This window comes from Ursus maritimus, unplaced genomic scaffold (assembly GCF_017311325.1).
Source record: "Ursus maritimus isolate PB19 unplaced genomic scaffold, ASM1731132v1 scaffold_1, whole genome shotgun sequence".
Classification (NCBI taxonomy): domain Eukaryota; kingdom Metazoa; phylum Chordata; class Mammalia; order Carnivora; family Ursidae; genus Ursus; species Ursus maritimus.
In genome coordinates, this window is record NW_024423343.1 from 77898185 (window position 1) to 77920642 (window position 22458).

Consider the following 22458-nt stretch of genomic DNA (forward strand, 5'->3'; position numbering starts at 1 on the left):
AGGGAAAAAAGAAGAGACACAAATTACCAACATCTAGAATGAAAAAGAAACATTACAGATCCTAAGATATTAAATGAAGATGCCTGCTCCTAAAGAGTTTATAATCTAGGTGGTAGGACAGGTTCAATGCACAGAAAACAATGAACAATCTTATACTCATATCAATAATAATAATAACAACAATAATAACAACAACAATCCATCACCTACTATACGCCAGGAAAAGTTCTAGGTACTTTATATATATCAAATTGTTTAATCATCACAACCATAATAGGTAGATACCATTATTAACCCCATTCTACAGATGTGTACTTCAGGCACGCACCCAATGTAGATATGATAACAGTAGATAGGAGATAATTTAGTAATTCAGACTCAGGATGAGAAATCAGGACAAGGAGGAGAAAAGAGGATTGCACTGACCTTGGGAATTTGTCATGGAAGAGATATAAGGCTTAAGCTAGTTCTTGCAAGATCTATTCTGATGTCTACCAAGTTTTTAACACTAGGTGTCACAATCTAATATTAGCAGACATCTAGTACTTCGACACAGTGGTTTAAATCAATGTTTCAGCTGTTTCAACAAACATTTATTGAATACTTATTATGCTTCAGGCTCTGGGATCATAGACACAGGCAAGAGATGGAGAGCTATTGAACATGTATATACAATATGCACCATACTGGTAGATGTCATTGAGGTACAATCCTCACTCTCAAAAAGCTCATAATCCACTTCTGTGTGTATGTGTGTGTGCATGTGTATAAACAAATTAGAAAGCAACTGAAACTAGGTAGTAATTATGAGCTAACCTGAGTAATATTATATATGAGTTAGGAAAATAGAAGATTAATGTGTTATACAGACATAGCTTCATGAAGGAGATGCTTTGGAGCTGAATACTGAAAACCTAGTCATAGAGAGAGAGAGAGAAAAGAGAGGGGCAATACCAGCTATTGATAAGATGAGGAAAACTCAGGTGGGAATAAGCAGTCTGCTTAGCTAAAGGTAGGTAATGCCAGAAGACAGCTGAAGATAAAGCTGAATGTAAAAAAGGGGCAGGAGCATTATAAGTTGGGGCATAAAAATTAACTTGAATCCCAGATTTTTGTTGAAATATAGGCTTGATAAATTTCTCCCCCAAGTTCTAACAAAATTATTCTGTTTTAGTCAGGCAGGAGAAAGGGCATAAATACAAAAGGGAGTGCAGAGAATTCCCAAAACAACAGAGAAAAACGTTTCAGTGATCATTTGCTATGCAGGCAATTTCTGGGGAACTCAGAAATATCAATAAAAATCAAAGTAGAGAAAAAATATACCTAATCGAAGATTTTATTGATTTTTAAAAGACAAAAGCCTCTTAAGTAATTAATTAACATGCATCACTGATGCCACCAAATATCATCAAACCATATAATAGGAAATAGGAAGCTTAAAGTAATATAATCATTGGTACTCCTATGGGCTGGTAAAGTGCCTGTTCTGTTCAAATGACAGGGCACTGGGTCATCAGTGCGTCCAAGGGATATTCCCATTGCAATCTGTCAGCATATTGGCAAATGTTCTTAGTGACACACAGCCCATGAATACAGAGTCTTACCCTCATTCATGGCTCAAAGCATCTCAGTGCAGTGTTGCTCTCCTGGCTCCCTCCAATGGCTCCCTCCAATTGGCTCCACCAATTAAGCAGCTTCACAATCTCAGTATCTAAATGTGAACATCGGTATCAAGTTTGAATGCCTGATGAGACTAACTAAATACTTCGCAGAAATGTAATCAGTCCCAAAATGGAAGGGAAAAAAAAGGAAATCCTCAGAAGTGGATTTGACATGGTTCCTGTCCCTATTGAAGTTTCATAAGATCACAGCTGAGAGAACATTCTACCATAAATTGAAAGGCTCTGCATTAACAGCAGGAAACAAAAACCCATTTCACAACTCATCCCCCACTAATTCAGCATATCCACCACAAATTCTCAAGTCGTCACATTGTCGTATATCGCCACCTAGCGTCCACAGGCAGATACATGTTAATGCTGGCTGAGCCCAAAGGCGATGTTTTTCTGCAGTCACCCGTTCCAAGGGCTTCCTGCTAGACTTGGCTATTCACCACATCAGGCTTCCTAGTGTGATTCCTCATTGTACTTCAGGGCATACCAATGAAAGTGTACTAATGAATTCATTTTATTGTAGTTAAATTCTCATTTTGTGGATTGTCCTCAAGTACTTTGAAACTGCATACTGTTCCCAGGATGACTCTTTCTCTCTCTCTCTTTTTTTAAGAGGTGGGAGTGGGCAGGGGGAGAAGAAGAATCTCAAGCACGCTCCACATCCAGCACGGAGCCCCAAGCGGGGCTTGATCTCATAACCCTGAGATTAGGACCTGAGCCAAAATCAAGAGTCAGATGCTCAACGGACTGAGCCACCCAGGTGCCCCAGGATGACTCTTTCTTGACACTTAGCATATACCTGACTCCCCACCATTCCTTCTCACTATTCTCTACTATTGGGGCGTAGACTCTATAATGGATGTCTATAGAGTGCATAGATTTTGATAGCATTATTTGCTACATGAGATATAACTGGATAGAGAGGGTTGTATCAGAAATGCATCCAAATTGTTCATAATACCAACATTTGAGTGGCTTTAGAATGTTTCATTTTGTAGATTTGCCCTTTCCCTCCTTCTAGTCTTATAACCACACAGTGGGAAAGAGAAAGATACGTTAATGAATAATCAAAACCCAACAGAACAACAGAATATAACAAAATTAAAACAATTCCAAGGATTAATTTACTTCAGAGACCCCATTTCCCTCTAAGCAATCTTTAGAGTATAAGCCCAAACAAGCCCTTTCTAGACAGGAAGTGTGACAAATTTTTGAAGATACAAGCTATTAGATGGCAATAAATCATCTCAAAGCATTTTAGACCTACATTACTCTCCTTGGGTCAGATTTTTTCTGCACTAGGCAAAATAGAAGATGTGAGCAATTAGATGGGTGTAGACACATGAATGGAGGACAGCTTTCTTAGTTTACCTTGGAGTTAGATATGCCAGATTGCCATGTAAAATTTAGGGCATACTTACACTAAAAATTACTCATTGTTTATCTGAAACTCAAATTCAACTGAGTGCCCTGTATTTAATTAGGCAACTCTACTTGGAATGGAACAAAAGACCTCGTTGGAGAAAATAACTAGGCTCCTAGCAGAACCACAGTCATTTTTATGAAAATGGTTGCTTTGGTGGGGTTCCAGAGACCGGTATCAAAGCAAAGGCCCAATCCTGTAAGCCTTCAAATAATACTCTATATTTAATACTTTAAACTTTATGAAACATTTCACATATATTATCTAGATTCTCCTAATGACAACTCTTATGTGGTTATTTTTATGACCATTTCAAGGCTCACGGATGTTAAGGAATTGCCATGGTGATCCACATGAAGCGGTATGAAAAAGCCAGAACTTGAATCCAAATCTTTCAGTATGGTGCAATGTCTACAAATAAAGAAAATGTTCATGTGGACACTACACAAGACTTTCCATTATGACATAAGGCCAGGAAAATGAAATATTCTCAAAGTCACTGAGATGTCTAATACACTTTCAGACTAGAGTCCAGTTTGATTTTTTAAAAGCAGAGAACATTCACTTTATGTCCCCAAGTACAGTGAGACATCATTTTCCTGATGTAGGTTTATTCACACATACCTAACCACTACACTTTGTAGGCCATTTATATGTCCTAGAGACCCTTGATAAAGTCAAAATTTGTTTAACTCAGAGTTCACTTTCCCTAGATCTTTACATTTGAAATTTAGAAAATGTTCTTGTAATAATCCCATTAGCTGTTAAGGCTCAGGTCTGTTTTTTAAATTGTAGAGCAGTGACAGCTGGTGTTCATAGTGTGTATTACACTTCTCCCTACCACAGTTTTTTATCTTTTACTTATGGTCTTCAAATTCTAGTTCTCATAAAAATTCCCTGAAGAATTTCTTAAAATGCAGCTTCCTAAACCCCTCATAGATTCTGATTATATACATCTGAGGTAATGTACATCACACAAGCCCCAATGCTAACATCCCTTTCCTCGTCCTGGTCAATCTCATATAAGAGAACATTACTGTTACCACCCCTGACCAGCACTGTGCACATATATGGAAATCAAAGGTATAAGTAGGAGGAGTTCATTGATGATGATAATGCTGATAATGATGACAAAGATGATCTCAGCTAACACTTATTGCACACTAAGTGCTGTGCACTGTGCTAAGTCCTTTACATGGATTATCTCATATAATCTTCTAAATATATCTACAAAGTAGATAATATCAAGGGCACCTGGGTGGCTCAGTCAATTAAGTATCTGGCTCTTGATTTCAGCTCAGGTCATGATCTCAGGGTCCTGAGATTGACACCCCCCCCCCCCGTCTCCAGGCTCAGTACAGAGTCTGCTTGTCCCTCTCCCTTTGCTCTTCTCCAGCTGGTGTGTGTGCTCTCTCTCTCTGTCTCTCTCTCTTTCTCATATAAATAAATAAAGTCTTTTAAAAAGAAGTAGATAATATCATGGTCTCCACTGTAATGACAAGGAGGCAGAGAGATGAACAAATAGATAACTGTTATATCTAATATCACAATTAAAGTCCAGTGATTATATGAATCACACTCAAACTAAAAACCGAAATATTAAATAGAAGGCTTCTCTTCCAGTATGTCCTAGAGATACACAACATTCACTGTCTATAATATTCATGTATTGCCACTCAGCAATAGATGGCTAGAACATACAAGGTGTTTCCAGAAAAAGCTTGAGTTTTCTACAAATGGCTAAAATATATGCCTATCTTAATGTATCAAATACTAAAGAGAGAGTGTGGGCAACTTAAAAAGATGTGTTCTTAATAGTTGAGTTCTGTGACTGAGTCAAATAATAAAAACCAAGTGTTCACAGATTTTTACTTTTATCCACACCCTTTTCTAATTTCTACTATTATCATTTTACATGTTGTTTTCTTGCAACCAGGTAATAGTTCCATGTAGCATTTTTTAAAATAACACAAAATATTGTCTTCAAACTTCTAATGTGCTTTAGACATGCTTGGCTGAGCAGAAAATAGTCCATTTTGTCTTTTGGTTTTATAATCCTACTGTCTTTACAGAAAGAACTAGCTGCAATACAACAGCCTTGCCAAGTTGAGCACTTAGTGATTATTATATATTCCTTAGTTTGCGTAAGTATACATCTTTTGTCATTGAGAATTGGTGTTTCTAGAATAAAAAGGAAGCCATATGTTTACCAAAAAACAGCTGTTTTTGGTAAGCTGTTAAGAATGAGATGAGAAAGAAAACCCCCAAGGATTACATATTGGTCTCTGGATAATCTCATAATCTGGTGAATGGATCAATTTTTACAGTTCTGTGAAGGTCCTCCTTTATTTCTGAAGAACAATCCAAGAGAGAATGAAAGGGAGAAGGCAAATAGATAAGATGAAATTGAAACAAGTTGAGAGAGAGCTACTCACCTCTTTGTCTTCTGAGTTTTATTGTCGTGGAAGGCATAGAGATTTCGGAGCCAGACAAATCCAAGGTTTAGTCTCACAGTCACCACTACATGTAGTTGCACAGCGTTGAGCAGTTTGCTTAGGCTGAGTCTCAGTTTCTTCACTTAATGCAGTATAGACACTACTACTCTCCCAGCCCAGTGGTCGGATAGATAGATGTTGTGGAAGCATGGAGCCTGGAAACAGAACAACCAAAAGCAGCTGCTGTTAATGGTAGCTTGTTATTAACGATCCACACTTGTCATCTATTCAGCTTCATCTATTCAACAAACATTTATTGATCACCTCTCTGTGGCAGGAATACAGTAAAGTTCCGGGAATACAATAAACAAACAGATAAAGTCACTGTACTCAAGAAGTTTCTGTTTCAGCCTCTGAATGCCCAGTTATCAAAATTCCACACCCTCCACCCCCCACTCCACTGAAATTCCTCTAGCAAAGTCACTGTTGCTGGATTTATCAAAAAAGATGAAACTCAGTAAGACCTTTTTGTAGCATCTAATAATATTGAGCAATAATAGCAATAATTCTTGATGTCTAGAATAGTCTCTTCTGATTTCCTTCTACTTTCTAACTAAAACTTGCCAGTTTCTGTTGCTAGATTTTCTTCTGTTACCCATTTAATTAATATTTCCTAGTATTCTGACTTTTCCCTTTTTATACTCTACACTAGTAGTTCTTGAACTTTCAGAGTCATGAACTCCTTTAAGAATCTGAAGAAGCTATGCACCCTCTCCCTATGGAAAAAAAAATGAATCTACTTACAAATATACAAAAATTTGCATACATTTTCAGGAGTGCCACAGACCCTTCCCCCTTCCCATAAAGCCCATTGCTGAACTTTAGGTTAAGGAGTTCCCATGGCTTGAAGTATTATCCATACGTCAAGGATCCTCAAATCTCTCTCTTCTACAAAAACCACTTTTCTGAGCAATAGGCCTACTTCTAAATGACTTATTGTCAACTCCACATGAATGCCCCTTAGGCACCTTAAAACTCAAGATATCTCAAACCAAACTCTTCCTCTTTCTCCGAACACCTGTTCTCCTGGAAGACAATACGTGTGGGAAAGAGAACACTATTTTTGAACGTAACAGACCTAGATTTAATTCCAGCCCTGGAAGCTTCAGAAATATACTTAACCACTTTCTGCTTTCATTTCTTCTTCATATTTAACACGTACATAATAGTATCTCTATTTTCTATATTGTTATGAGAATTAAAACAAATAATGCAAAAATCCCTATCCCAAGTGCCACCACATAGTATACATTCCACAAATATTAATATTACTGAATTCCCAATAAAGCAAAAGCAACTCTATTCACCATATATCCTAAGTCAAAAATTTAGGAATCATCTTCACACACCCTTCCAACCCATCATCTAAATGGCAGCCAGAGGACCTTCCCAAGATGCAAATCCGATAATGCCATGACTCTGCTTCAAATCTTTCCAGTTGCTTCCAGGATTACTTCTATCTCAAGTACTGCACTGAAGGCTGACTATGATCTGGCCCCTGTCCATGCCAAAGTTATTCCCTTGACTACTTGTAGATCTTCTCAAGTATGTGCAATGTTTAGGATTCCACAACTCTGTTCATACTGCTTCCTTTGCCTGAAGTGTCCTCACCCCTCCACATCTTTTCTTGGCATTCAGGCAAACACCCATTCATCTTTCAAAACACAGTTCAAGCATCACCTCTGCTATGAAGTTACTCCTGACAGCCTCCTGCCATACTGTTGATCACTGACTCCTTTTATCTCTCATCTGTACCTGACCGATGATTTCTATCATGGCAAAGATGAATAGCATATGCTTCCTCATCTCAAAAAGCTTACAATCATCATTCAACGAGAAATCCTCTTATATAACCTGGACAAGTAAGCCAAAGAGAAACTACAAGGCATGAAAAAATGAGTTATAAGCAACTTCAACACTGAGCTCAGTGGTCTTTTCTTAGAAGCCTTTCTGTGACTCCCAAGCTCCAAGCTGTGTGTGCGCATGTATATGCTATATGTTAGCTATATATAAACTCATTTAATCTTTAAAGTGTGGGGGGCAAGCACTATTATTATTCCCCTTTTACAGGTGAGGAAACGAAAACATAAAAAGACCAACTTGCCTAACATTACCTACTCCGAAACAGTAGTATGAATAAAGTATGGACTTCAGTTAATTTAAAAAAATTGATAAATGAAAATGATATATTGTTTATAAATAAATTGTTTGAGATATATATATATATATATTTACTGAGCCTACTAAGGGCGTGGGACACAAATAGAAAAACCTACGTGTCCTATGCTCGAAAACAGTGATTCGTGAAAAACTAGTAGCTATGATAATAAAGAACTTAAGATTGTATCTCTTGGCGGCAGTAAAAAAGCCTTAAGAGGAACCTATCAAATGGATCAATGAGTTAAGGAACGAAATGAGAGGAACCCTAAACCCAGATCAGGAACCCTCCTCCTTTCACGTCACCCCACCTCACCTTTTCTCCTCCTACAGCGTTTCCCCGCGACTATCCAATGGAAGGTAGGCTCCACGGCACTGTTATGCGCGTGCGCATCATCAATTCGACGATCCTTTGCATCGATGCTTTCAGAAGCAACTTCTTAAGCCTGGTCACTGCCAGCGTCGGCGCTACCCCTACTGCCGTCGCCGTCGCCATCGCCATTTTGACGGCGCAAAGAGTGAGGGTCTGGGACAGCTGGAGGGGGCGGCGGCGGGACTGGTACGGATGGTTTCCGCCCACGTTAGCCCCTCGAAATTCGCCCGTCTTCTTGGTTCTACAGCACTCGGTATTGCTCCTATTCCGATAGGGTCCCTGTCGCTCTCCCTAGTCCTGTCACTCTATAGGCTGTTTTCGCTTCCTCACCGTCAGCTCCGTTCGAACCCTTATTTGGAGCTGTTGTCAAGCTCCCCTGACCTGTGTTAAAATACCTGCTTCGACCCTCGGAACTCTGTCTCGGCCACTGGCTCCTAGTTCCCCGCTCTCATCTGGCCCGAGTTGCTTGCGGGGGCGGGGGTGGGGGCACAAACCGGGAGGACTGGGTGCTGCACGGCCTCCTCTGGGCAGGGATCTGTGCCCTGTAGGGTCTGGGGGCCAATTCTGGCCTTCCTGGGTTATGGGGAGAGCTTGAACTTTGATCGTAGTGGAGCGACACATAGGAGATGGTGGACGTTACCCGAGTTGTGTGTTAGAGCTTAATCGGTCACCAGCCTGTTTTGTTTTGTCCGTTCTCAGGAATAACTTTACGAAGGGAAAGATATTTTGCATCTGCCCTCTCCACTGGAAATGGCCACTGTGAGTAAATTAGTCTCTTAAGCAGTATAGCGGTTTGGGAACTTGCTAGGAAATGGAGGGATGGGTTTATGTTTTTTGTGCTTAGACGTAGTGTATGAAAAATGTCAGGGAAGCTTTGAAGGTAGTTTGAACACAAATGTTTTCTTCAACACTCGTGTACTTGTTTCTACAAATGCATTTTTGGAAATAAATTCAATGCCAGGATCCTTTCAGTATTTTTGAGAGACATTATTTCAGTAAATATTTAGAATCCATTTTTAAGTTATTTTTTATTTCTTTGGTTAGCTAAACAGAAGGTTTTGTAACAGTTTCAGTCTAGCAAGTAACCTTCCAAATCCTAGGAAATGAGAAGAGATACGATTCACATAGATCAGAAATATTGATTGTAAGTCACCAGTTTAGACTCATCCTACCTTAAGGAGTTCATATAGTAGGGGACAGTAGACATACATGAAATAGCTACAATAAAATTATTGTAGTGTAAAAATTATTTCTTAAAAGCTACACAAAAGTACATCCAGATCCAAAGCTTTGTGAGGAGGAGAAACAAGGGGTTTGGGATCACTTAATCAGGGAAGCATTTAATCTGAGTTTTGAAAGATGGTGGGGTTTAGATAATCAGAGATTTGAATGAAAGAACAGAAGACATATTCAGAGACACCTTCCCTTTCAAAAATCAAGAAGTCATTTCTGCCTTCTGCAATGTCAGATATGTGAAAGAGATTAGAGGGAAATAAGGTTGGATTGTGGAGTTGGAATCAAGTAATAGAGAGCCTCGAATGTCACACTCAGTATTTAGATTTGATTCTTTAAGTTGTGGCTGTTTAATCAGACCTATCTTAGGAAGATTAATATGGCAACAAGTAGGATAATATTCCTGTAATTGAACATGATATGTTCAGAGTCTAATGACTGACGTGACTGTAGGGACAAGTCATAAAAGTAAACCACTAGTCTGGACCTATTTTAACATGAATTTTTACTTAGCCAGAACCACAGAAAGGGAATGTTGTAAAACAAGCATGGGATACTCTGAAAAGTAACTAGAATAGAATGTTAATGTTTAACCTGGCTTTATTTTGATTTAAATGAATGAAATAGTTCAGCAGGNNGAATATTTTGTTACTGTTAAAAAGTTCATATGAAATAAAGTTTAGTATTCAAATATACTTTAAAAATTTGTGTTTATATCCACTGTAAATACTGAATGGATGTCAGTTATGAAATATGCAAGTATGTGTATCTTCAACTATTTAGTTAGCATACATAGCAAGAGTTATAAATGTCCATGCTTTGGAAGCTGGACAGATAAGTCAAGATGCCTTGGTGGGAACTCTGACAAACCGAAATTTTCATTTCTGATATAGTGGGAGCAGCCTTTCCTTAGCTGTGGTGATTTATTGCTAACTAATGCCATTTAGGAATATGAATCCAGTGCTGCCAGATCTTCTGAGTTTTCAAGAACAGCTGAAAATGTGGACGTTTTGTGTGAAATCTATAATTTCTCAATGTTTATATCTAATTCAAAATTTTTTATAACAGTGTGGACCACACAAGAATGTCTATAATTATATATGAATGAATTTCCTAGATGGATATAGATGAATTTCCTAGATAACCAGTTTTCAGTCTTTGGAATAGATACTATTTTCTGCTCACATGATCAAAAGCAGGACTTAGTCCTAAAACAGTGCTTAAAAGACAGTTTCTCTTTTTATACTAATAAGGATTTTAAAATTATATTTTAATAACTGGTCATCTTCCCAAGTCTAGAATCCTAGGTTTGAAGTAATCATATACAAAATCATACTTATCCTCATAGTAAAATAAACTGGCTGTTCAATTTTTGAGTTATTTATTGGCCGTCATATTTATTTATATTTATCAGCTGACCCAGTGTCATAAAATCTGCCAAGTAAAGAATGTGAGGATCCTATAGGTTAAAAAGGAAACTTGAAATACATTAACATTGTCATCAGGTATTCCTTTCAGTGGACAAATTAGATACTGGCTTATTTTGCCATTAAAATGAAATATAAATAAATAAAATAACATGAAACTCGATGATTAGATTTTCTTAGATTGGCAACAAAATTCACATTATAACTTTTGTTAAAAGCTTTACCATCAAGGAAAAAAATCTAAAGTAGAATCTAGTGGCCTTGGCATTCACAGGCTAAAATAATCCTTAATAATATTAGGAAGTTGCTAAAATAATTTGGATAATCTTTCTTTTCCTTTTCTGCTTGTGAAGCAATTTATTATCACAAATATTTTGATAATCATACTTTAATTTTAATGGTATATGGAAGTATATTATGGAAATAAGTAAAACAGTGCATGTAAAGCACTTAACAGAACGTAGCCCCCAGTAACTAACATCTGTTGATTACTTGCTATTTAATATTGCCCCTTTCAGATAATCTCTTATTGAGCCTCTTGTTATTTTGAGGCCTTCCCCAAAATATTTTTGGAGTTTAAAATTTTATATTGCCTTTAGATCCTGAGGCATAGTCTATTAAATGTAAATGTCTTCATTTGTAAAGGTAAATTTCAATTATAGAAACACCCAAAAGTCTGAGTTTGTCTAGTAAGTTAAAATCTAATAATTATCACATTTATCTCTTTAGGCAGGTTGGGTCCTAACCCAAGGAAGGATGCTTAAATTTTCAGGTGGCCAGAGTGCTCTGGAGAGGGGCTTTGTACTTTTGAGATACATAAAGAAGGTTCTATTTATCCAGGTCTTGAAGACAGGTCTTGAAATTTACTAGCCCTGGAAGAAGAGGGAAAAGGGCATGAAGAAATTTTATGGCAGGATAAAAGAAGGTAGAGAAATATGGGAAATGTTGCAGATATTTTTATGTGACTAAAGAATTGAAAGGGGAAAGGTGGGTAAAGTTAGTAAGAAATTATGCCAGAGAGGTAGAACAACAAGTTAGTTTATTCTCTTGTACTTATGATGAAAAAAAGAACACATGGGTTGGAATTCAGACTACTTTGTGAAAGGGAAAAAGAATGATTCTAAAGTATCAAATGTCTAGACTATTTCAGCATCCCAGTAACTAGTTTTCATACCACTCCAGTCCATCCTGCCCTAAGTGGTACATTGCTAAAAAACCTATTCTTTCCTGCCTCCAGATTAAAATTCTGATTTATTGTCTTGACGTAACAAGCCTTTTACTGTGTCAAATATAAAGCCTTTTATAATTGCCCACAACTTAACTTTCAAGCCTGTTTTTTACTGCATAAATATCTACCCTCACTGAATTTATTACTCTTTTGAATATAGTTTTTTTGACTATACATCTGTTCCTGAAAGTCACTCATTGAAATGCCCTTTCCTCTGCAAATTTCTGCTATTTCTTCAAAACCTATTATATTCTTTCTGAATCTTTTCCCTCCTCCCTCAGGGATCTCTTATTGGTTCAAATCTTTTAATAGCATTTCACGATAATATGGTATTGGTTCTTACATGTTTTCTACTAAGAAACCAAGAGTTGGCATTTTTGTTTTTTAATGTGAAGGGACAGATAAGTAAATATTTTAGGCTTTCTATACCATATAGTCTCTGTGCAACTACTTAACTCTGCTATTATGGCATGGAAAGCAGCCACAGACAATACATAAATAAATAGGTGTGGCTATGTTAAAGTAAAACTTTATTTACTAAAACAGCAGGGTGTGTGCAGCTATAGTTTGCCAACCCCTGCATTAAATCACTCTGACACGGGGCACCCAGGTGGCTCAGTCAGTTAAGCATCAGACTCTTGGTTTCCACTTAGGTCTTGATCTCAAGGTCTTGAGATCTGCATCCAGCTATGCATGGGGAATCTGCTGGAGATTCTTTCTTTCCCTCTGCCCCGTCCCCCTTTGTGTGCCTGTGTGTGCGCACATGTGCAAGTGTGCGTGCACACTCTCTCTCAAGTAAATCTTTAAAAAATAATAAAAAAAACAAATTACTCTGACCCAAGTATTTTGCTGAAAGTTTCTGCGTGAACGATGTTTCCACATTCACCTGTTGTAACTGACCTCAGAGTCCAAGAAATGAACATAGGAGCAAAAAATTTAGCACAAAGCTATGTACTAAAGGTGTTGAAGACAATAGAAAAATCTTATTTGTACTACCTTTTTAGTGTTGTTCCCAAATAGGGCAACTTTTAGAGGTTCCTATTCTCTCTAGTGTGGTATTGTTGATTCTAGCCTTTATTGGAAAGGCCATTTTACACAAAATAACTTATTACTTGTTTGTTTTTTAAATAGATTTTTTTAAATTATATACATAATGTTTGTCACATGGTAGTTGTTCAATAATAGAATAAGATTTGGTTTTGAAAGATACATTGCAGTGTGAGGATTTGCCAGAGATTGTCTGTGTAGGTATAACACGTATATCCAGAACAAATAATGTTAATTTTTGTGTTATTCTTAGGTGCTCTGTAATAGAGCCAGACTGGTTTCCTATCTCCCAGGATTTTGCTCTTTAGTTAAAAGGGTTGTCAATCCCAAAGCCTTTTCAACTGCAGGATCTTCAGGTTCTGATGAGTCTCATGTGGCCCCTGCACCTCCAGATATATGTAAGTAAAAGTTATAATGATTTACTTATACTTGTTGCAAAACACCCACCTCCCTTCTGGCAACCACCAGTTTATTCTCTGTATTAAAGACTATTTTTGTTTCTCCCTTTTCTCTTTTTTCTTATATTCTACATGAGTGTAATCATATGGTATTTGTCTTTCTCTGACTAAATTATTTCACTTACTGTTATACCCTGTACATCCATCCATATTGCTATAGATGGCAAGATTTCATTTTTTTAATGGCTGAGTAATATTCCATTGTTTATATATACCACATCTATATCCATTCATCTGTGGATAGATATTTGGATTACTTCCATATCTTGAGTATTATAAATAATGCTGTGTTAAATATAGGGGTGTATATATCTTTTTTTGTGTGTTTTCATTTTCTATAGGTAAATACCCAGTATTGCAATTGGATCATTTGATAATTTTTTTAATTTTTCAAGAAATCTCCTACTGTTTCGCACAGTGTCTGCACAGTTTGCATTCCCACCAACAGTACAAGAAAGTTTCTTTTTCTCCACATCCTTGCCAACACTTGTTATTTCTTATATTTATTTTAGCTGTTCTGACAGGTATAAAGTGATATTTCATTGTGGTTTTGATTTGCCTTTCCCTAATGATTAGCGGTATTGATTATCTTTTCATGTGCCCGCCAACTACATGTCTTCCTTAGAAATATGTTTGCTGTTGCCCTCTGACCATTTTTTCATAGGGTTTTGGTTTGGTTTGGTTTGGTTTGGTGTTGAGTTGTTTAAGTTCTTTATATATTTTGGATATTAACCCCTTATCAGATACAGCAGTTGCAAATATCTTTTCCATTCAGTAGGTTGCCTTCTTTTTGTTGTTGTTTCCTTCACTGTGCAAAAACGTTTTATTTCAGTATAGTCTCAATACTTTAATTTTCCTTTTCTTTGCCTTACCGAGGAGAAATATCTAGAAAATATTTCCGTGGCCTATATCCACAAAATTACTGGCTGTGTTACTGAAGCATAGTTGACAGTGTTACATTAGTTTCAAGTGTACAACATAGTAATTCATTAATTTTATACACTACACAGTGCTTAGCATGAAAAGTGATTAAGTGTAGTTACATCTGTCACTATACAACCTTATTACAGTATTATTGACTATATTCCCTGTGCTGTACTCTTAATCCCCGTTACATGTGTATTTTATAACTGAAAGTTTGTACCTTTTAAACCACTTAATTACTTTAGCCATCACCCCCCCCCCTTCCCTCTGGCAACTACCAGTTTGTTCTACGTATCTGTCTGTCTTTTCTGGCTTTTTGCTTTCTTGTTTTTTGGTTCATTTGTTATGTTCCCACATTTAAGTGAAATCACTTAGTATTTCTTCTTCTCTGTCAGACATATTTCACTGAGCATAATAGCTCAAGGTCCATGTATGTTACCGCAGAGAGCAAGATTTCATTCTTTCCTAATGGCTAAGTAACATTCCATTGTGTGTGTATACAATACACACGTTTTTTATTCATCATCTGTCCAAGAACAGGGTGCTTCCATATCTTGGCTATTGTAAATAATGGTGCAATAAACATAGGGGTGCATATATCTTTTTGAATTACTATGTTCATTTTTGTTGGGTAAATACCTAACACTGGAATTTCTGGATTCTTTGGTATTTCTTTTAAATTTTTTGAGGAATCTCCATCTGTTTTCCATGATGTTTCCACCAGTTTACATTCCCAACAAACAGAGCACAAGGGTTCCCTTTTCTCCATATCCTCTCCAACCTTGTTTCTTATCTTCTTGATTCTAGCTATTCTGACTGGTGTGAGAATGCTGTAGTATGAATTTATGAATATCAGAGTTATGGAATGCTTGTCTTGTCATTTTTGTAATGATTTTCAATTTTCTCCGGCAAAAGCAAGATATCTGAATGAGAAATTTCAGAAAGCTTCTTGGTTTTGACAAAATCACACACACACACACACACACACACACACAAGCAGAGGTAAAACTATACATTATTTTTAGAGGTGTTGGTTCTTACCAACAAACCAAAAAAGAAATTACACTATATATATATGATTCTAATTACTCACCAATTGAGAACTGAATAGTGGAGATAGGAGACAATATATGTTTTAGGGAGGATTTTCAGAGGTAGCTCAACTCATGCCTCCTCAACTCATGACATCAAGCACTCTGGAGCCTTCCTTTGTGCTGAATGTTGAGCTCTCAGGGAGGGAGATTCTTAGGGTCAGGAAAAATGATCTGGCGGTGGTGATGATTCGTGAATACAAATATACCTAACACGCAAGGTAGAGAAGCATTCCAGGTAAAGGAGAGCAGAAATGCCAAGGGAAAGCTTTGAAGTATGAATAATTAAATTGGGAATGCTACCATGCAGGGTGGCCTGAAGATTATTAGAAGATTCACTGCAAGGTAGGCAGGAGGCAGATGACAGAGGGCCTTATGCACCACGCCAGTGACTTTGGATGACATCATTTAGGGTGGTGATTTCTAAAGAAATTCTATGGGGCTCCGGTTATTTCCCTACGAAGGGAAAACTGTGAAGGACAATAAGGGTATAGGAGAGGCTTCCAACGCTCTACCATTGTTCAACCAAAGCTTACAATAAGAATTATTTTTCATTTGTGCTCTCATGTAAGTATGCAAATAAAAATTTGCAAAGCTAAAATGATTAAAAACTGGAAGCAAAAAACAAAAAACTGCTGGAGGCAAAAAAAAGCTATGGAAGGATTTTGAGTAAGACAAAATCTGGTGCATTTTAGAAAAATCAGTCCAGATGGGAGTATCTGTCTCCAACCCGAGGTGGCCATATTCCAAGTATGTTGTATTGGAATGCTTGTCAACTGGCACCACCATGTCTCATCTCTCCTAAGGCTGGGAAGTAGATTTCCCTTTAAGTGCCTTCCCAGTGGTTGTGCATTAGCTTTCTGATGAGAGGACCTTGCGGCGCTTTAGCAAGCACAGGTGAAACGCAGTTCCTTATACTCGGAAGGTTGTGGGAGTCACGGGGAGAGTCCTACATAGCTGTTTCTGGAGACCCGTGGGGGAGCTCCCATTTCACGGTCCTCCTGTGGTCCGGCCTGTTGCTTCTCAGACTCCTGTAAACCTCAGGTTTTGTGCTTCCAGTTGAGGCAGTGACTGTTCCTCCGACCCTCTGACTACCCCCTTGCAGACAGACCTTCACTTCCCAGCTTCTGCCTCATCCAGGTAAGCTGTAATTTGTTGTGTTAACCCCTTAGCCCTGTAATATTGTAGCGTCTCTTACCCCGACAGAACTCAGACTGATACAGGTGTGTATCAAGTAATCCACTGGATGGAGAAGATCATGGTAAAACTTCAGTTTATATTTATGTTTTAATCTCTCCATTTGAAAATCATACCATTTTAGGACAAACATATTGTGAAAGAGTAAGCATATATAACTTAAAAAGAAGTCAAAGTGTTGAGATGGGTGTTCAGGTTGTTTACTTATGGGGGTGTGAAGTTTTCAAAATTTGACAGGTGACCTTGGTAGGGAAGGTGACCTTGGAAGAGGGAAAACCCGTAGGCCCAATGTTCAGTTGAAAGGCTACTGTAGAAGTCATCCGGGAAAGAGTCGATGCGGATCTGAAGTGAGGCTTTGGCAGGGACAGTCGGATTTAAGTAGTATTTAGAAGGTAAAATAAACAAGAAGCTGTAGCTGACAGCACCTTTGAGGAGGAAAGAGAAGGACACTTGAAAAATGACTCGTAGGTTTGCAGCATAGGTGCTTCCATTCGCAGAGCAAGACCTGCCAGGTGCTTTTGTTTGTTTTTCCTCTCATCCAGCTCAGCCATTTAAAAAAACCACCACCCACCAAACCCACCTGGGGTTCATCTCAGGAATGTGAAGGGTGGTCCAGTATCAGGAAGACTTTCCCCAGCTCTACCATGTAAAAGCTGTAAGAGAGAACTTGATTGTGGTCGATGCAGCTAACTATCCACCCCAATTTTATGCTCGCCATGCCATTGTATGGAATTGTTACCAGGAAGTGATGCCCAGATGGGGCCACGTGACCAATTCTTGCCAAAGGAGACGTGGGTGATGGTGGTGTGTTTCAGCTCTGGACCAAAGCTTTTTAAGAAGCTGGAGTGCTGCTTTCACACCCTCCTCCCCTTCCATCCGCAGAATTTAGACAACAGCCCTAGATGAGAATGCAGATGCAGATGGAAGAAATCTGGGCCCTTGAATTACGTTATGGAGGAGAGCCACCTGCCTTAGTGTTACATGCCTAAGAAATAAGCCTCCCACCATGTTAGACACAAAACGTGTATCCACTCGTTCAAAAAGTTTAGTCTACTTCAAGTATTATGAGGGAGGTGTAGTAGAAGCCCCAAAGCATGCGATAACAGCAAACAATCATTGCTGATACAAACTTTTAGAAAACCTATTGCTCACAGGCTTTCTGAATGAGGGGTCCACACAGAGAACAAACTTGGGTGGAAAAAATTAATTTATCTTTTCACTAACATTCCACTGAAATTTAGCATGTCTCTTCATTGTGAATGTAGGCAACACATCCAGTGTGACTAGCAGTTCCTGGGACTTGGCGCCAACAGAAAACAGATTTTTCCTATCACATTAAAGACCTTCCTTGACTTACGATGGCATTATGTCCAGACAATCCGTTGTTAGTTGAACATAGCATAAATTGAAAGTGCACTTAACACACCTAACCTGCCCAACTTCATAGCTTAGCCTCGCCTACCTTAAATGTGCTCTGAACACCTACGTTATCCCACAGTTGGGCAAAATCATCTTCCCACAAAGCCTGTTGCATAATGAAGTGTTGCATATCTCATGTGATTGATTGAATGCTGTCTGAAAGTGAAACAGAAAGGTCGTGTGGGTACAGAGTGGTTTTAAGTGTATCGGTTGTGCTCGTGATCAGGTGGCCAGATGGGAGCTGGGGCTCACTGCCACCGCCCAGCATCATGAGAGAGGATTGTACTGCATATCCCTAGCCGAGGGAAAGATCCAAGTTCAAAATTCGAAGTGGGGTCTCTACGGAATGCCTATTGCTCTTGCACCATAGTCAGCTCGAAAAATCCTAAGGTGAATCACGGTAAGTTGGGGACCGTCTGTGTGGTTGTTGCCAATATATCAATACCGTTTTACTGTCAATACTTCAGAATTACAGATCTTGCAATACTAAACCTTCATAAGCAGCACCTATATTCTGTCACAACTTTTAAAAATATTTCAATGTATGTATTTAAAAATAATCAACTTTTTAATATATGTACTTATGCATTTAAAACCATTCTTCTGAAAAGAGGCCCATGGCATGAAAAAAACCCAAAAAATCCAAAAAAAACCTTGAAATATATTTCTTCGATGTAGCGATGAATATCTAACTTAAAACAAGGTTGCTGCTTCCAAACTTTAAAAGTCTAGTTTGAATACTAGCTAAGATATGATAAAGAAATGCAGAATTACAACAGATTACAAGAATCTCATAGTAACTCTAACCATCCAAATATTCTTAAGTAATAGAGTAATAGGAATAAATCACACTGGTGCATATTTGCATGTGTTTGGACACATGGATGTAAACGTTGGTAATCTTTTTTTTGTTTGTTTATTTTGTTTCGAGGGCAAACAGAGCCATTCAGGCCTATTAAGATGACCCTCGATATGTTTCTTTCTAATTCATTCCTATGATCAATTTGTAAATAGCAAAAATTCTGGTTAAGGTATTGATTAACATTCTTGATCTCCACTAAACCATATAAGTATTTGCCTATGTGGATTCATATTCAATATATGAATTATATGGGATAAAGATATGCCACTATTCAGGGATCGTGCCAGGGGTTGCAATATTATTAAGGATTTTACTTTCATCTGCATTTTATTAGTGCGTCTGAAAATAGTGATCTTTTCCTAAAACAAGAACACAATGGCTTCTGGAACTTGAAGTTTCCAAAGGCAGCAGAATATACTCTGAACAGCCTGCCATATAATCTTGTAATGTCATGTCTTTCCATGTATGACCTAAAAATAATCGCCCCTCAAATCACTTTAAATGACATTTAAATCACTGCCCCTCATCAACAGCCCTTCCTTCCAATAAAAGATACAAAAGCTATTTCCAAAAGTGAGAAGCTTGACCAGTGATTTTCATAAGGCAAGGCAGTATGAAAGGTAGGAACTTTCATATAAAAACACCTGGGGTGGGGCTCCTGGGTGGCACAGCGGTTAAGCGCCTGCCTTCGGCTCAGGGCGTGATCCCAGCGTTATGGGATCAAGCCCCACATCAGGCTCCTCCACTGTGAGGAGCTTCTTCCTCTCCCACTCCCCCTGCTTGTGTTCCCTCTCTCGCTGGCTGTCTCTGTTAAATAAATAAATAAAAATTCTTAAAAAAAAAAAAAAAAAAACACTCAAAGCTGGGTTCCTAGTCCATTACTTAAAAACTTTGTGGCCTTAATTCTTCCTCTACTTCTTTTTTTTTTTTTTCCTGAGTTTGATTTCCTTCTCATGAATTGGAGATAGGATCACTTACCCCGTACTGGTTTTGTGAATATTAAATGAGATATTTCTGTAAATCCCAACAGAAAACGTCTGTGCAAAAAACTGTTAATTCTATCCCTTACCTATAAACAGAGTCATCACATTACATGTGAATGGTCTGACCTTTACTATGACCTAGCAAAATCTCCACAAAGAACTGTTTTGCCTCAGGTTGGATTTTTTAAGACTTGGCTACACAAACGCACAGTGTCTGTCACTATAAATATGGACACTTTTCAAATCTCTGTTTTTCTTACAGTACCTGTATGTATATATCTTCTTCAGTGTTTGACATAGAATTCTGTTGGATCCGGCATTTCTGTGTTGAGTTTAGAAGTGCTGTCCACCTAACTAAAGGAAAACTATGTAAAATGCCAATAAACAATTTCTGACCAATGTCTCTGGGCATGTAATGGCTGAATGAATCTAAAGCAGTGAATTCCATGATTACCCAGTTCACAGGCTCTCTGTGTATTAACAGCTGGTAGGGGTATTTCGCTTATTTGTTTTGGATGTCCTGAAATGGTTGTGATGGTATGATTTTTCCCTCTCCAAAGTTGCGGTTAGATTAAGTACTAGAATGTTCTGTCACACATCTCTTGAAGTGGTTGTATTGTATTTTTAAGGAAATACATTTTGGGGATAATTTTTACTGCCTATACGTCCACAAAGTTGTACATCTTTAGAGATCAGATAATAGCAGCTAAAATTTACTGACCTCTTTTGTAGGAAATTTAACAAATGACTCATATATGTCATTTCTCTACACCTTACAGTCTTCGCCTTACTTAGATGGGTGTTATTAGAGACAGAAAGTAACTTGTCCAGAATGGAAAGCTGATGAGTGGCAGGACTAAGATCCAAGCTCAGGTGTTTTGCAAAGCTCCTTTTTTTTAAAGCCATGATGCTACACAGGTGTTTGATTTCCCCGTGAGTGTCTAGCTACCTGAACTCAGTATTTCATGGCATGATGTTTGAGGTTTTCAGAAGCCTAAAACAGGTTGGAATTTTTAAAACGAGCATGAAAATACCATGAGCCACCTGATTTCCTAGAACCAAATGGAAATGAATCTAGTACTCGATCCAGTAGCAGATTCTTAGAACTACAGTGTGACAGAACAAAAGATAAGCAGACTCTTAGTCCTGCGACCTCTGGTGAGGAAGTCTGTGGGCACTATTTCCAATGGGCTGAAAATCTTTACTGTCTCACGACCAACCCCATCAGGTCCCCACCCCTGGAGTAGGGAAGATCAGTGGGTTAAATTCTAATCTCAAATTCAGTAATGGAGAGTTTCAAGGATTCAGGTTAGTTGAGTGAGGTACACCTAGTGTTCAGTACTGTCTCCTCAATACTGACTGTTCTCTGAATTCTAGATTCCCATCTCCTCTCCCAGCTAGATGTGCCCATTTGAATATTCACCACCATTTCCACTCCAACACCTTTAAAGTTAAAATGGCTATAACCCACAAAGGAGTACTTGCTAAAGGGACCAGCAGGAGAGGCATTAGACTCTGGGACCAGATCACTGGTGTTCCATTCCTGGCTGTCCCTCATGATCCTATGACTGAACACATCCTCTAACCTCTCTTAGCTCCAGGTTTCCTATCTGTGCAATGGAAATAATCCTACTGATTTCATGGGGTTATTATGAAGACTAAATGAATTATTACATGTAAAGCACTTAGGCAAGTACTGGGCACACAGTAAGCACCATGGAAATGTGGTTGCTATTAGTATTATTGTTAATAGTATATCATAGTTCATCCAGGCTGAAAACTGCTGTCATTTGTTTGGATTGCTAGACGTTGGGCGGATGTGGGAGCAAAGCAAGGGAGCAGTCAGCCACCACCTTCTTTTAATTCTACCTTTGGAAGACTTACCTCATTTTTAACAGCTACTGCCCTAATTCAGGTCTCTCTTACCTTTGATCTTCTCCATTACAGTAGCAGTCCTCTCACACTTCTCTCCTACAGTTTATGCCCCATGCCAGCAGATTTATCGTCTCAAACTTGAGTTTATGGAATTATTCTCCTACTCAACAACCTTCAGTGATTAGTGCTATCGCATCTAGTGCAAACTGGTCATTCTGGGACAGAAAAGCCTTTCAGTCCAGCCCCAGCCTATTTTGTTAGCCTCATCTTCCCCCCCCTTGCATGTCGAGGATGTTCTGGGCAGTGCAGTGCACTCACAGCTATGTGTCCTTCGCAGAACATTCCTAGGGCCTGGAATATTCTCTTCTCATTATTCAAATCTGAACTGCCTCTCATGGGCCACCTCAAATTTGGTCTCCTGCAAAGACTAGACATGTGTAGTAAGCTCCATGAATTGGAGCAGACATACAGGGCATCAGCATAAAAATTCAAACTTTATTAATTCAGTCAGAGGACACATATATTGGGGCCAATTATTTAAAAAGCAAAGGAAATTAACAAAATTTTAAAACTATTGCATGATTTTTGTAGCT

At 38.2% G+C, this 22458-nt stretch overlaps 1 protein-coding gene and 1 long non-coding RNA gene across 2 annotated transcripts in view; one reads left to right on the forward strand and one right to left on the reverse strand.

The window, feature by feature from the left end:
* Window positions 1-1433: 1433 nt before the first annotated feature.
* On the reverse strand, window positions 1434-8164 carry LOC121106082. The gene is made up of 3 exons (XR_005838815.1): window positions 8065-8164; window positions 5532-5746; window positions 1434-1711 (listed from the first exon to the last, which is right to left on the reverse strand). It is a non-coding gene; the product is annotated as an uncharacterized LOC121106082 (long non-coding RNA).
* Window positions 8165-8271: 107 nt separating this feature from the next.
* MMADHC (metabolism of cobalamin associated D) overlaps window positions 8272-22458 on the forward strand; it is a 54558-nt gene continuing 40371 nt past the window's right edge. Inside the window, exons 1-3 of the mRNA XM_008686970.2 lie at window positions 8272-8374; window positions 8821-8880; window positions 13310-13454. Coding sequence (XP_008685192.1) covers window positions 8872-8880; window positions 13310-13454 — 154 coding nt within the window. The 5' untranslated portion in view covers window positions 8272-8374; window positions 8821-8871. The remainder of the gene's footprint in view (window positions 8375-8820; window positions 8881-13309; window positions 13455-22458) is intronic.